Source organism: Astyanax mexicanus, chromosome 24, assembly GCF_023375975.1.
Source record: "Astyanax mexicanus isolate ESR-SI-001 chromosome 24, AstMex3_surface, whole genome shotgun sequence".
Lineage (NCBI taxonomy): Eukaryota > Metazoa > Chordata > Actinopteri > Characiformes > Acestrorhamphidae > Astyanax > Astyanax mexicanus.
The window spans coordinates 31117196-31131809 of NC_064431.1; the positions used below are offsets into that span (position 1 = coordinate 31117196).

At 40.6% G+C, this 14614-nt stretch overlaps 1 protein-coding gene across 1 annotated transcript in view; it reads right to left on the reverse strand.

The window, feature by feature from the left end:
- Nucleotides 1-14614, reverse strand: part of LOC103030382 (plexin-A2) — a 104996-nt gene that overhangs the window by 46384 nt on the left and 43998 nt on the right. The window contains exon 4 of the mRNA XM_049471686.1: nucleotides 11061-11189. Coding sequence (XP_049327643.1) covers nucleotides 11061-11189 — 129 coding nt within the window. The remainder of the gene's footprint in view (nucleotides 1-11060; nucleotides 11190-14614) is intronic.

Sequence of the window (14614 nt, forward strand, 5' to 3'; positions counted from 1 at the left end):
GCACACTAACACTAGACACTACAGCAGAGTGCACACTAACACTAGACACTACAGCAGAGTGCACACTAACACTAGACACTACAGCAGAGTGCACACTAACTCTAGACAATACAGCAGAGTGCACACTAACACTAGACACTATAGCAGAGTGCACACTAACACTAGACACTACAGCAGAGTGCACACTAACACTAGACACTATAGCAGAGTGCACACTAACACTAGACACTACAGCAGAGTGCACAGTGATACACACTTTCACAGAGTGCACACAAGCACTACACACTACAGCAGAGTGCACACTAACACCAGACACTACAGCAGAGTGCACACTAACACTAGACACTACAGCAGAGTGCACACTAACACTAGACACTACAGCAGAGTGCACACTAATTGCTAACTCACTGCTTTCACACTCAGATTAGTGGATTAGTTTCTCACAGATCACTATTAAACAGTGGTGGTTCTGTTGGGCTGAGGTCGGACCTGTCTGTGTGTTTATGGATTATAATATTACGAGTCACTCTCTGACACACTGACCCATATTCACTCTTGCTTTTGAAAGCAGGCTGACTGACCTACAATCAGGTCACAGTATCAGTATTGTGTTTTCTAGTGAAAAGAGGAGCCCCAGTAAAGGTCACTGCATTCATTACTCACTACATGAAAAGCCCGGTTCACTTTTCAGACAGTTCGGACCAGAATATCGTCAACCGTTATAGAACAGAAGAAGAAAAAGAACTGGTGTTGTGCTGAAATCTGACTCCTCTTCAGGTGCAGGTGTGCATCACACAGCAGTATGGGTACAACAGATTACAGTGCTGGTGATTCTGTATCTACAGTGACTGTAGATTAACCCAGTAACTAACTACAAAATAATTGTATAGTATACACGAGGAGCTCCTACACAACACTATATATTTAGCAGGTGGTTTTAATGTTCTGGCTGTTCAGTATAAGTATATAATATTTGCTGATTACCACCTGAGTTAGATCTGATTCTAATCTGGAGAATTCAGTAAATTAAATAACTGTGGGGCCCTCACTCATCTCTTTCTTTCATCTCTCTCTTTCTCTTTCTCTCTCTCTGTCTCTCTCTCTTTCTTTCTCTCTCTCTCTCTCGCTTGCTCTCTCTCTCACTGAGAGCATAGCAGTAATTCCGAGATGTAAGTGATCCCAAATGGAGAGCGGATTAGAACTTATATCATCTCCAGCCTGACCCTCTCTCTCTCTCTCTCTCTCTCTTTCATTTTTGTATAAATCTCTCTCTGCTTTTCTCCCCCACTTTCTGTCTCTTATTTCTCTAGCTCCTATTTTATTCAGTCTAAACTGTTCTTCATTTTCTGTAAAGCTCTCTCTACCTACTCTCTCTCTCTTTGATTATTTATTTTTCTCTTTCTTCTTCTCTTTATAATTCTTTATCTCTCTCTCTCTTTACTGTTTCTCCATATTCCTTCTATAACTCTCCCTCTATTATTTCTGTATTCATTCTTTGTAACACTGCACAGACCCCACGCTGCTCACACTCAGATCTCTCTCTTTTTGTGTGAGTGTGTGTGTGTGTGTGTGTGTTGTTTACTATTTTGCTTTTACCTGAGTGGCCAGGCACTGCGAATATTAATGAGATGCTAATGAAAGCAGGAGGCACACAGAGGCTCAGTGTGTGGTGGTCTAAGGCTGATATAAAGGGGATGTAAAGACCCTGACAGTTTAGAGTGATTTTACATACAGCCACAAGGCACAAACGTGCTACGCTAATCGCTAACACTAACACCTTCATCTCTCCACCACACTGATCCTCAGAGTCCAGCCTGAGGGTCTGCATGCATTATTCAAACACGCTAATATTCGTACATTATTCACCTCAGTGCTAACCTACTGAAAACCCACTGCTAACTCACTGATAAAGCTCCGCTAACCCACTGCTAACTCACTGATAATGCTCCGCTAACCCACTGCTAACTCACCTATAAAGCCCCGCTTACCCACTGCTAACTCACTGATAAAGCCTCGCTAGCCCACTGCTAACTCACTGATAAAGCCTCGCTAACCAACTGCTAACTCACTGATAAGCCTCGCTAACCCACTGCTAACTCACTGATAAAGCCTCGCCTCGCTAACCCACTGCTAACTCACTGATAATGCTCCGCTAACCCACTGCTAACTCACCTATAAAGCCCCGCTTACCCACTGCTAACTCACTGATAAAGCCTCGCTAGCCCACTGCTAACTCACTGATAAGCCTCGCTAACCCACTGCTAACTCACTGATAAAGCCTCGCCTCGCTAACCCACTGCTAACTCACTGATAAAGCCTCGCTAACCCACTGCTAACTCACTGATAAGCCTCGCTAACCCACTGCTAACTCACTGATAAAGCCCCGCTAACCCACTGCTAACTCACTGATAAGCCTCGCTAACCCACTGCTAACTCACTGATAAAGCCTCGCTAACCCACTGCTAACTCACTGATAAGCCTCGCTAACCCACTGCTAACTCACTGATAAAGCCCCGCTAACCCACTGCTAACTCACTGATAAGCCTCGCTAACCCACTGCTAACTCACTGATAAAGCCCCGCTAACCCACTGCTAACTCACTGATAAGCCTCGCTAACCCACTGCTAACTCACTGATAAAGCCTTGCTAACCCACTGCTAACTCACTGATAAAGCCCCGCTAACCCACTGCTAACTCACTGATAAGCCTCGCTAACCCACTGCTAACTCACTGATAAAGCCCCGCTAACCCACTGCTAACTCACTGATAAGCCTCGCTAACCCACTGCTAACTCACTGATAAAGCCCCGCTAACCCACTGCTAACTCACTGATAAGCCTCGCTAACCCACTGCTAACTCACTGATAAAGCCTTGCTAACCCACTGCTAACTCACTGATAAAGCCCCGCTAACCCACTGCTAACTCACTGATAAGCCTCGCTAACCCACTGATAAACCCACTGCTAACTCACTGATAAAGCCTCGCTAACTCACTGCTAACTCACTGATAATGCCCCGCTAACCAACTGCTAACTCACTGATAAAGCCCCGCTAACCCACTGCTAACTCACTGATAAGCCTCGCTAACCCACTGCTAACTCACTGATAAAGCCCCGCTAACCCACTGCTAACTCACTGATAACCCTCGCTAACCCACTGATAAAGCCCCGCTAACCCACTGCTAACTCACTGATAAAGCCTCGCTAACCCACTGCTAACTCACTGATAATGCCCCGCTAACCAACTGCTAACTCACTGATAATGCCCCGCTAACCAACTGCTAACTCACTGATAAAGCCCCGGTAACCCAGTCACCCAGCTAATCCGCTGCCATCCCACAGCTACTCAACTACTAACCCACTCCTCACTCACTTTTAGCTCATTGCTAATATCCACTAACCCACAGTTAACCAATAACTAACCATCTGCTAACCCACTTCTAATGCTCTGCTAACTAAGGTTACCGAACGTGGTACAGTGGCTTAGTGGTTAGCATGTTCGCCTCCCAGCACTAGGTATATTGCTGGATGGTTGTTTCCAGTTAAGAGTACGCTGTGCCCTATTGGCTGCTGCTTCTCAGCGGTGTGTGGATGTGTAAATTGTAAAGCGTCCTTAGGTTTCTAGAAAGGTGCTACATAAGCATACCTTGATATATTCATTTATAAAAATGTGTCCATATTAAACTTATACGGGATGCGCTTTGTTCTTTACTAACCTTTAAAAACGCTTTTATTTTGGTAATTTTTGCCTCTGCAGCTCCTCTCAGGTTCAGCTGTGCTATAGGCAAAGATGATTGGTGCGCAGACACATCACAATATGCAGATCAGTCAATCAATAATCCCGCCCTCCCTGCTGACATCCAATCATCTGCGTCTCACCGCCATCAGAGGCACACTGCTGCAGCTCAGCCAATCAGCTCTCCCTCCTGCCCCGCCTCTAAACCCATACATCACCCAGTGTCCCTCCCAAACTACCCCTCCCATTTTTTAGCCATGTTCAAATTGGCAACACAACAGAAATTTACCTGAAAACACCTCACTTCCAGACCACCACATCCATCAGTGAAGATTAATTCCTAATTTCCGATGCTATTTTAACAGTGCGGAGGCAAGGTGTGAAAATAGGCAGTTGACGGGGTGTAAGATAGCAATGAGCATCGCAAAGCACCTTGCACAGAGAGTACAATAGGGCCTAGTGTCTATATGATCTGATAAGCGGTGATTAATGCGATCAGGGGAGTGATGTAACGAGGAACCCGGGTGGGATCAGGTTTCAGGAGGGGCTTAATCTGTACAGAGGTCTGAATTTTGAAGGCAGAAACTAAAAGCAGTAAAATCTGTTAAAATAATCTGATCTGGTTTGCGAACATCAGCTTTTGAGATTACACAACATGGATCTGATAAAACTTATGACATGTAACTCCACATCTGCTGCATGTGTGTGTGTGTGTGTGTTTAGGTGTGAGGCTGCTAACCCGAGTCAAAATCGTTTTTATTGCAGGATGTGTTTTATATATAATAATAATTATCACAGTATGATTTTTTATATATATGTGCAACTGGTATGCAACTGGTTTTCCATCCAATGACTTTTGCCATGTCCTGTGTAAGCTAAAGTGTTTAAACAATCTCACTCACAAGATAACACCTCACAACTTATACAGGTGTGGGTGTTCCCCAGCTGTCCCGTATGATTGACAAAAGAATCCAGTATGTACTTTTTTCTCAATATGGTCATAATTTACACCTCAGTGATAAGCATCAGTTATTCTCATACAATAATGATGAACACATTGATGAGACTCCTGAGACTGTCCACTGTCTGTGTGTGTGTGTGTGTGTGTTTGTGTGTGTGTACAGCTGTTGCCAGAGGGATGAGGTTTGAAGAATGATAATCCCACATACACACAAACACACACACACACATTGCAGATTCATACTGGACTAAAGTCATTTCACCATGATCACTATTAGACTGTAAAACTACACACACAGTAGATTCATACTGGGATAATTACTTCATTATGGTCACTATTAGACTAAAACTACACACATACTGTAGATTCATATTGGATTAAAGCCACTTAAATATGTTCAATGTTAGACTGTAAAACTATATACACACACTGCAGATTCATACTGGATTAAAATCAATTCACTATGTTCACTGTTAGACTTATACTACACACACTGCAAACTCAAACTGGATTCAAGCCACTGATCACTATTAGACTGTAAAACTATACAGACTGTAGATTCATACTGGATTAAAGCCATTTCACTATGATCACTATTAGACTGTAAAACTATACAGACTATAGATTCATACTGGATTAAAGCCACTTCACTATGATCACTATTAGACTGTAAATCTATACAGACTGTAGATTCATACTGGATTAAAACCTCTTCACTATGATCAATATTAGACTGTAAATCTATACAGACTGTAGATTCATACTGGATTAAAGCCACTTCACTATGATCACTATTAGACTGTAAAACTATACAGACTATAGATTCATACTGGATTAAAGCCTCTTCACTATGATCACTATTAGACTGTAAATCTTTACAGACTGTAGATTCATACTGGATTAAAGCCACTTCACTATGATCAATATTAGACTGTAAAACTATACAGACTGTAGACTGACAGACTTAAAACCCTCACACACTGCTACATAATTCATACTGGATTACAGTAATTTAAAAGAGCTTTTTTGAAGTATGAATCAGTGGATGTCACCAAGTTTCCGAAAGAAAGTGTAAACTGGAGCACGCACACACTCACACACACATACACACACACAGACACACACACACACACAGTAGATGAGAGGCAGATGCAGCGCTAATTAGCTTTGCTAATGCTAAGTGTGTTGCTAATTAGCTGTGTTGACTATGTGTGTGTGTGCTATAAACACACATACACACACACACACACAAATACACACTTACACACATACATACATAAACTCAGAAACAACACAAACAGCTGTGACCACTTCACACACACAGACACACACACACACACACATCAGGAAACCTCGGTCACACAACTTGTGCTGAGAAAGCAATCATAGTGTGTGTGTGTGTGTGTGTGTTTACAGTAATGTTATAGAAGAGCAGAAAGAGATGAACACATACACACAGGTGTAGGAAAAGTAAACATCATTTGCATTATAACTTAATTTGAAGTCAAATGCACACACACACACACACACACACACACTCAAGCTTCAAAAACACACAGTTCTGTGAAGGAGTTTAAACTGACCTGATTCCATTCAATTCTAAAGCTGTGAGTGTGTGTGTGTGTGTGTGTATGTGTGAGTGTAAGTGCGTGAATGTGTGTGTGTGTGTGTGTGTGTATGTGTGTCTAGAGATATAGTAAAAGCGAGAGAGAGTAAAAGAGGGGTGTGAGAGATACAGATGATGCTCTATCTCTCCATGCTGCTTGGTGCATCTCTCTCTATCTCTTTGCTCTCCTTGAGGAGAAGGTAGAGGGCGTTTCAGGAGGAACATCTCCCTCATTAATAAATGATGCTCCTGTCTGCTCCACTCAGCTCAGCGCCGACACGACCGTATCACCCCCATCACCCCCAGACCCCCTCTCACTACTGCCGGACTCAGATCTCCAGTATTCAAAAATATCAGTGTGTTCACACCTGCACTCTTTATTCTGGTTAAATTGGTTAAAACTGGTTCATGCAGCTCGCTATCGGCTGCCGGAGTCCTGAGAGAGCACAATTGGCCTTGCTCTCTCTCTCTGGGTGGGCACAGTAGATGGCGCGCTTTCCCCTCATCACTCCTAGGGTGATGTGGATCAGCACAAGGCTGCGTCTGTGAGCTGATGTATCAGAACCGAGTCACTGCGCTTTCCTCCGAGCGTTAGCGCAGTGATGATACTCGTGTGATAGTCTTCACCCTCATTGTATTGGGGCATCACTAGTGATAGGGACAGTCCTAATGAGTGAGTTGGGTAATTGGCCATGTAAATTGGGGAGAAAATGGGAAAAGTTTAGAAATATAATGAAAAAAAAAAACTGGTTCGTTTTCACTCTTAGTCCAATTTGTTAGGGCAGGTGAGAATGCAATAATCTTACTTGGATTTAGACCAAAACAACCGCACTGAGAATCTTGAGAACAGGTGGTCTTAGTCTGATCTCAAACTAACTCAGATCAGATTATGCCCAAATCAGACATGATTTACATGATTTCATCCCATTTTTGACACAATTTTGTCTTGTGTCGGATGTGACTTTTAGTGTCACGAGCGACTGAAGTCTGTGTAGTAAAATATAAGAGCAGTAATTTGATGTGAGTGACGCTGTGCGACAGTCCGACAAAAAGACTAGCTCTTTAGATTTTTTTGTATTTTATCGCCATGATCCACAACCAATAGCCATGATTGTCAGATTCTTTGCTCCTCCTCCTCCATGACCAACCAACTCACACAAGTACGTGGATTATGATTGGTAGGTGATTAGCGTGTAGGGTTGCCAGTTCCCAGAATAAGACACAAAACGAAGATGACTGCTTAATCTGACATCGTGCTTAGCATTAGATCAGCTCAGATTAGGATAGATCACAATAGACTAGATTAGATTATATTAGGTAAATTCAAATGGTATCAAAACAGATTATAATAGCTCAGATTAGGTCATATCAATCAAGAACAAATCAACCAAATTCAGATCACACCAGACCAGACCAGATAAGATCAATTCAGTTCATATCAGATGAGATATGGTCAGAACAGGTCTGAATGATTCAGTTTAAATTGATCAGAATCAGATCAGATAAACTCAGTTAAACTTGCATAGGTTGAGTGGAGATCAGATTAGATGAGGTCAAATCTGATTAACAGCTCAGAAAATGAATTGATGAATTCAATTGGCCTTACCTGCTTTTCTACCTGACTGACCACTGAGATCTGAGGAGAAAGTGAACTCTGGAGAGATCAGTGTGTGTGTGTGTGTGTGTGTGTCCTATCCAATCCAATAGTTTGTGGGACAAAATGTGAGAGAGGGAAAGATAGTGAGAGGAAAAGAGAGAGATAAAGAGAGAGGAAACAAGAGAGAGTGAGAGAGGTAAAAAGAACATAGATAGATAGATAGATAGATAGATAGATAGATAGATAGATAGATAGATAGATAGATAGATAGATAGATAGATAGATAGAAAGAAAGAGATGGAAATAGAGAAAGAGAGAGAGAGAGAGAGAGAGATAAAAAGAGGGAAAGAGAGAGTGAGCAATAGTGAGGGAAAGTGAGCGAGAGATAGAGGAAGAGAGAGACTGAGAGAGAGAGGGAAAGAGAGAGAGGGAAAAAGAGAGAGAGGGAAAGAGAGAGAGAGAGGGAAAGAGAGAGAGGGAAAAAGAGAGAGAGGGAAAGAGAGAGAGAGAGAGGGAAAGAGAGAGAGATTGAGAGAGAGAGGGAAAGAGAGAGAGAGAGAGAGAGAGGGAAAGAGAGAGATATGTTGCTTTGAAATCTAATCCCATTACTCTATGCAGTGCAACAGTGGCAGAATAATCACTTGATGGAAGTAGAGAATGATTACTAGTGTAGCCTCTTATCTGAGAGCAGCCTGGAGCTGCGGGCGAGCAGCCAACACACACACACACACACACAGCCGCTCCACAGTCCAGCTCTGTCAGAATCACTCCACTTCAGCTTCTCTGTTCTACAGTTCAAACAGAGTCCTAGAAATCTCCGCCAAATTCCCAATCCAGTTCCAGCGCTGTCTTCACGGGCATCCGAAATTATCCTAAACACTAATTACCAACCTGAAAGTCTTCCCTTCCTGCGGTAATTACAAGTTTAAACTTCCAAAACTATGTTTATTCCTGAGTTGCAAATTGTTTCTAGCGGTTATTTTTATTATACCGGTTCGAATCCTGTTCATGCAGCTTGCCAACAGCTGCCGGAGCTCTGAGAGAGCACACACAGTTGGTCTTTCTCTCTCTGGGTGGGTAGAGTAGATGGTGCTCTTTCCCCTCATCACTCCTAGGGTGATGTGGATCAGCACAAGGCTGCGTCTGTGAGCTGATGTATCGGAACGGAGTCGCATGCTACTCGGCAATGCTGCATCAGCAGCAGTTCAAAAAGAGGCGGAGTCTGAATTCACATGTATCGGAGAAGGCATGTGTTAGTCTTTACCCTCCTGGTGTTGAGGCATCACTAGTGATAGGGGTTAGGTAATTGGCCTTGTGAATTGGGGAGAAAATTGGAAAAACATTTAAATAAAATTAAAACAACTGGTTTATTTTTTTCTTGGTCCAATTAGTGAGATAATTCACTACAGGAAGGATAGAGGGTTCTCTATAATGCACTACAATGTTCATACAATCTACACTATCAATGTGACAAACTGTAATATACCACACAAAGCACAGGGTTACCACACAAAGCTCTACGGTGCATTATAATACACAGTATATAAGTTCCAATGCTCTTTTAAAAAGACTATAATACACTGCAGGAAGCATGGGGGCACTCTATAACCTTCTCCACTGTGTATATGATCCAGACACTCACTCTGACAAACTGTAATACACTACAGGACATGTAGGAGGCGCTCTATGGAGCATTATAATGTGTATAAGTTCCAAATGCTCTTTTTAACAGACTGTAATACACTACAGGAAGCATATATAATGCTCTATAATGTTCATATGATCAACACTCTCATTCTGACAGACTGTAATATACCACAGGAAGCATAGGGGGCGCTCTATAGTGCATTATAATGTGAATACGTTCCAAATGCTCTTTTTAACAGACTGTAATACACTGCAAGAAGCATCTATAATGCTTTATAATGCTCTATAATGTACATATGATCCACACTCTTATTCTGACAGACTGTACTACTTTACAGGAAGCATAGGGGGCGCTCTATAGTGCATTATAATGTATATAAGTTCGAAATTCTCTTTTTAACAGACTGTAATACACTACAATAAGCATCTATAATGCTCTATAATGCTCTATAATGTTCATATGATCCACACTCTCATTCTGACAGACTGTAATACACTACAGGACATGTAGGGGGCGCTCTGTCTGAAATAACATCTAGTGAATTCAGTAGTACTGTATATTTAGGCCGTTTTACTGCAGCAACACCCAGACTTCAGCTTCAGAGACAGAGACTACAAGAGGAATACACATGCATGAGTGAGTAAGTGGAGCACACACACACACACACACACACACACACACACACTTTCTTACACACACACACCTCCCCCTGTCTGCATGGGGGGTCTATATGTGTTCTGGTTTCAGAGTGATATGCATAATGTGGAGAACAATGTACAGCACAGCGCTGAAGGCATGAGTGGGTGTAACTCATATACTCATACTTACATTTTTTAGATTATCAAACAAACTTTAATATCAGACAAAATTACAATAAGAATTTGATTAATTAATGGAAAAAAACTGTCCAAACCTATCTATCGCCTTGTGAAAAAGAGTTTGCCCCATTCATAAATTAACTGTGATTTAATCACAACTTTTGGAAAGCTGAGTTAAATTTCACTACTAGTTACAACCAGATCTGATTATTTCCAGACATGTAGAATCAAAAATCACTTTTAAATAAAAAAACCTGTCTGACAACAAGAAGCAGATAAAAAGATCTCAAAAATCAGCACTGAAGAAATTCAGAAACAGATGAGAAAACACTTAAGTGAGTCGTTGATCATCTATCAGTCTGGAAAAGGTTATAAAATAATTTCTAAAGATTGGGGACTCCAGAGAACCACAGTGATTCACTATTATTCACTAATGGAGAAAACATGGAACACTGGTGAACCTTCCCAGGAGTGACCGGCCGACCAAAGTTACTCCAAAAGGGCATGAACAACTCATCCAGGAGGTCACAAAAAAGAACCCAGAACCACATTTAAAGAACTGCAGGTCCAGGATACCACTGCAGCACTGATACCAACAAATTCTTGGATATATATACAGTAATGTGTGTATATATAGGCCGGGTAATATATGTAATAATTATATATATATTTTGTATAATATTTCCACACACAGACCTGTGTTTGGCTGACAGTGTAGAGGTGGTGGTGGTTGAGGGAGAAGGCCATGTCCGGCAGAATCGAGCTTCCGTCCTTCATCACCCGAACCGTCTCATACACAGCTCCTACTGACCCATCCACACGCACCTGCAGAGACAGAGAGAGAGAGGGGGACTCAGTATCCACTATGAATTATTCAGCATCTATGTTAAATCATTTAGTACCGATAATTAACTATTCAGTATCTTATATCTACTGTGAAATATTCAGTAACTGCTATGAATTATTCAATGTCTGCTATGGGATATTTAGTATCCACTATGAATTATTCAGTATCTACTATAAATTATTAAGCATATATTATAAATTATTCAGTATTTACTATGAATTATTCTGTATCCACTATGAATTATTCAGTATCTACTATGAATTGTTCAGTATCTACTATGAATTATACAGTAACTACTATGAATTGTTCAGTATCTACCATAAATTATTAAGCATCCACTCTGAATTATTCTGTATCCACTATGAATTATTCAGTATCTACTATGAACAATTTAGTATCTGCTTCTAATCATTCAATGTCCGCTATGGGATATTTAGTATCCACTATGAATTATTCAGTATCTACTATGAATTGTTCAGTATCTACTATGAACATTCAGTATCTACTATGAATTGTTCAGTATCTACTATGAATTATACAGTAACTACTATGAATTGTTCAGTATCTACCATAAATTATTAAGCATCCACTCTGAATTATTCAGTATCTACTACATATTATTCAGCATCTACAATTACTTATTCAGTATCCACTATGAATTATTCAGTATCCAATATGATTTATTTAGTATCTACTATGGATTGTTAAGTATCTACTATGAATAGTTCAGCAACCACTATGTATTATTCGGTATCTACTATAAATTATTCAGTATCCACTTTTAATTATTCAGCATTCACTATGAATTATTCAGTATCCCTAATGAATTATTCAGGATCCACTCTAAATTATTATGTAACTACTATGACTATAGCAGTGTTTACTATACTAGTGTCTACAGCACCTATTCTAAATTATGCAGTATCTACAATAAATGATTGAATGTTGTCTGTGATTTGTTTAGGATCCACTATGAATTGTTCTTTACCCGTAACAAATATAAAATAAAGACTTATCCAGTATCTATGAATTACTCAGTCTAACAACATATACAGTATTTAGTGGTATTCACTTTGACTTATGCAAGAATCCATAATGATTTATTCAGTTTCCACTACAAAAATGATTCAGTATCCATTATGAATTATGATGTTTTTAAATACATGTTTTGGGTAAGTAGTCTGAGAAAACACCAACTCGTCTGAGTGGCGCTTTTACCAAGTAAATCTGGAAGACATTCGAGAAGAAGCGAAAACACAGAAAGCTCCTGCACTCCCCAGAGTACATTTAACCCCTTAACCCAGCTCCCAGAAATACACACATCACTTAACACACACACACACACACACACACACACACACACACACTTAAACACACAGCAAACTGATACCCCACAGTAACACAAGACCCTAACCCTCACTGCTATATGAAGCCAGCTATGATGATTGAATGTGCTGCCAATGGTGTTGCACAGTTTACACACAGTTTAGCACAGTCGGGTGTGGTTTGGGACACAGCCGCAGCCTTAAATGCGTAAAAGCATAAAAAGACACGCAAATTCAGCTTGAATTTGACCGTTTACAATAATGTCGCATGACCATGGATCGGATACGTATCTGATTTAGGACCACATATGAAAGTGACTCTAATTTGGCAAGTTCACACAGCCATTAAAAAATCTGATTTGAATCACTTCAGCTTGGTAATGTGAAGCTGTTATTGCAATGTGGATACACATCTTTTTTGGAAAACAATGCAAAATTCTACTGATTTAAACCTGCACGTATCAGCATAGCTGTTGAAATATATTATGTATGTATGTATGTATTTATTTATTTATTTAATAACTTTGTATTATGTTTATTGAGGCTAATTTGATAATATAGTGAGAATAGTCTTTCTAACATTCTCACTCTGGGCTGAAACACTGCTACTGCACTATGTAACTTTGGTGGAGCTGCATGAAACATCTCCTCTCCAGAAATGCATGACAATATTCATGTGCAACAATATTCTTGTAAAACATGTTACCTGTTACAATTACCTCTTTGTTAACAAATACATGTATAAAGTGGTTCATCTGTGATTTGTATTTACTGCAGTTTAGTAAAAAGAAGAATTTTGCCTATAGGGGGAGTCAAGGTCACACTACATCAAATTGGTCTGCATGGCGGTCACCCCAGAAGGGGGCCTCTTCTGAAGGCTGTACACAAGAAAGCTTCTGCACTATGTAACTTTGGTGAAGCTGCTTGAAACCTCTCCTCTCCAGAACTGTGTAAAGTTGTGCAACGATGTTCCTGTAAAACATGTTACATGTTACAATTACCTATTTGTCAACATATGCATGTGTACAGCGGTTTTTCAGTGGGAACGCATAGTGTGATTTGTATTTAATGCAGTGGAGTAAAAAAAGAATTTTGCCTATAGGGGGAGCCCAGGAGCAAACAATTTCAAGTTTATGAGAAAACATATTCAGGATCCTGCATTTCAGCCAGTAAATAAGCCAAAATAAGAAGCTTCAGGGCAAGGTGTGTGTGTGTGTTTGTGTGTGTGTGTGTGTTTGTGTGTGTGTGTGTGTGTGTGAGTGAGATTTGGGGTCTTCATTGCTCAGTGAGCTTAAAAAAAGAGGTTGCAGTGTGTGACACAAAAATATCTCACACTGGCTGGAGAGAGAGATATGGGTGCATGCACACAAACACAACACACACAAACAACACACACACACACACACACACAAACACACACACACACACAGAAAACACACACAGAAAACACACACACACACAGCAGCAGGAACAGTAATCTTGGAGACTTAAGGCAGAATGAGAAGAGAAAGCAGATCCAGCTGAGACAACAGCAGCATGGACAGGTCACGCACACACACACACACACACACACACACACACACACACACACACACACAAACACATATAAACATACACACACACATACACACACACACACATTCTTTTTCTTCACACAGAGCTGTATTACAGTCAGTAGGAAGCCTGAGTGTAATCCCAGCCTCAATCTTCACACACACACACACACACACACACACACATACACACAAAGACACACACACACACAGAGGGGGGAGGGCAGAGGCAGAGAGATACAGATATAGAGAAACTTGCACAGTGGTCATGGTGGTGGTGTATGAGGTGTTAGTGTGTGTCAGATACAGCAGTGCTGCTGGAGTTTTTAAACACCGTGTTTAATCTCTCACTGCAAATACTGCTTTATAAATACTTTATCAAATGCTTATGAATGTAAGCTCTATAAAATCTATACAGCTCTGGAAAAAAATAAGAGACCACCTAAAAATTATGATTTTCTTTGATTTTACCAAATTAAAATCCTCTGGAATATAATCAAGAGGAAGATGGATGATCACAAGCCA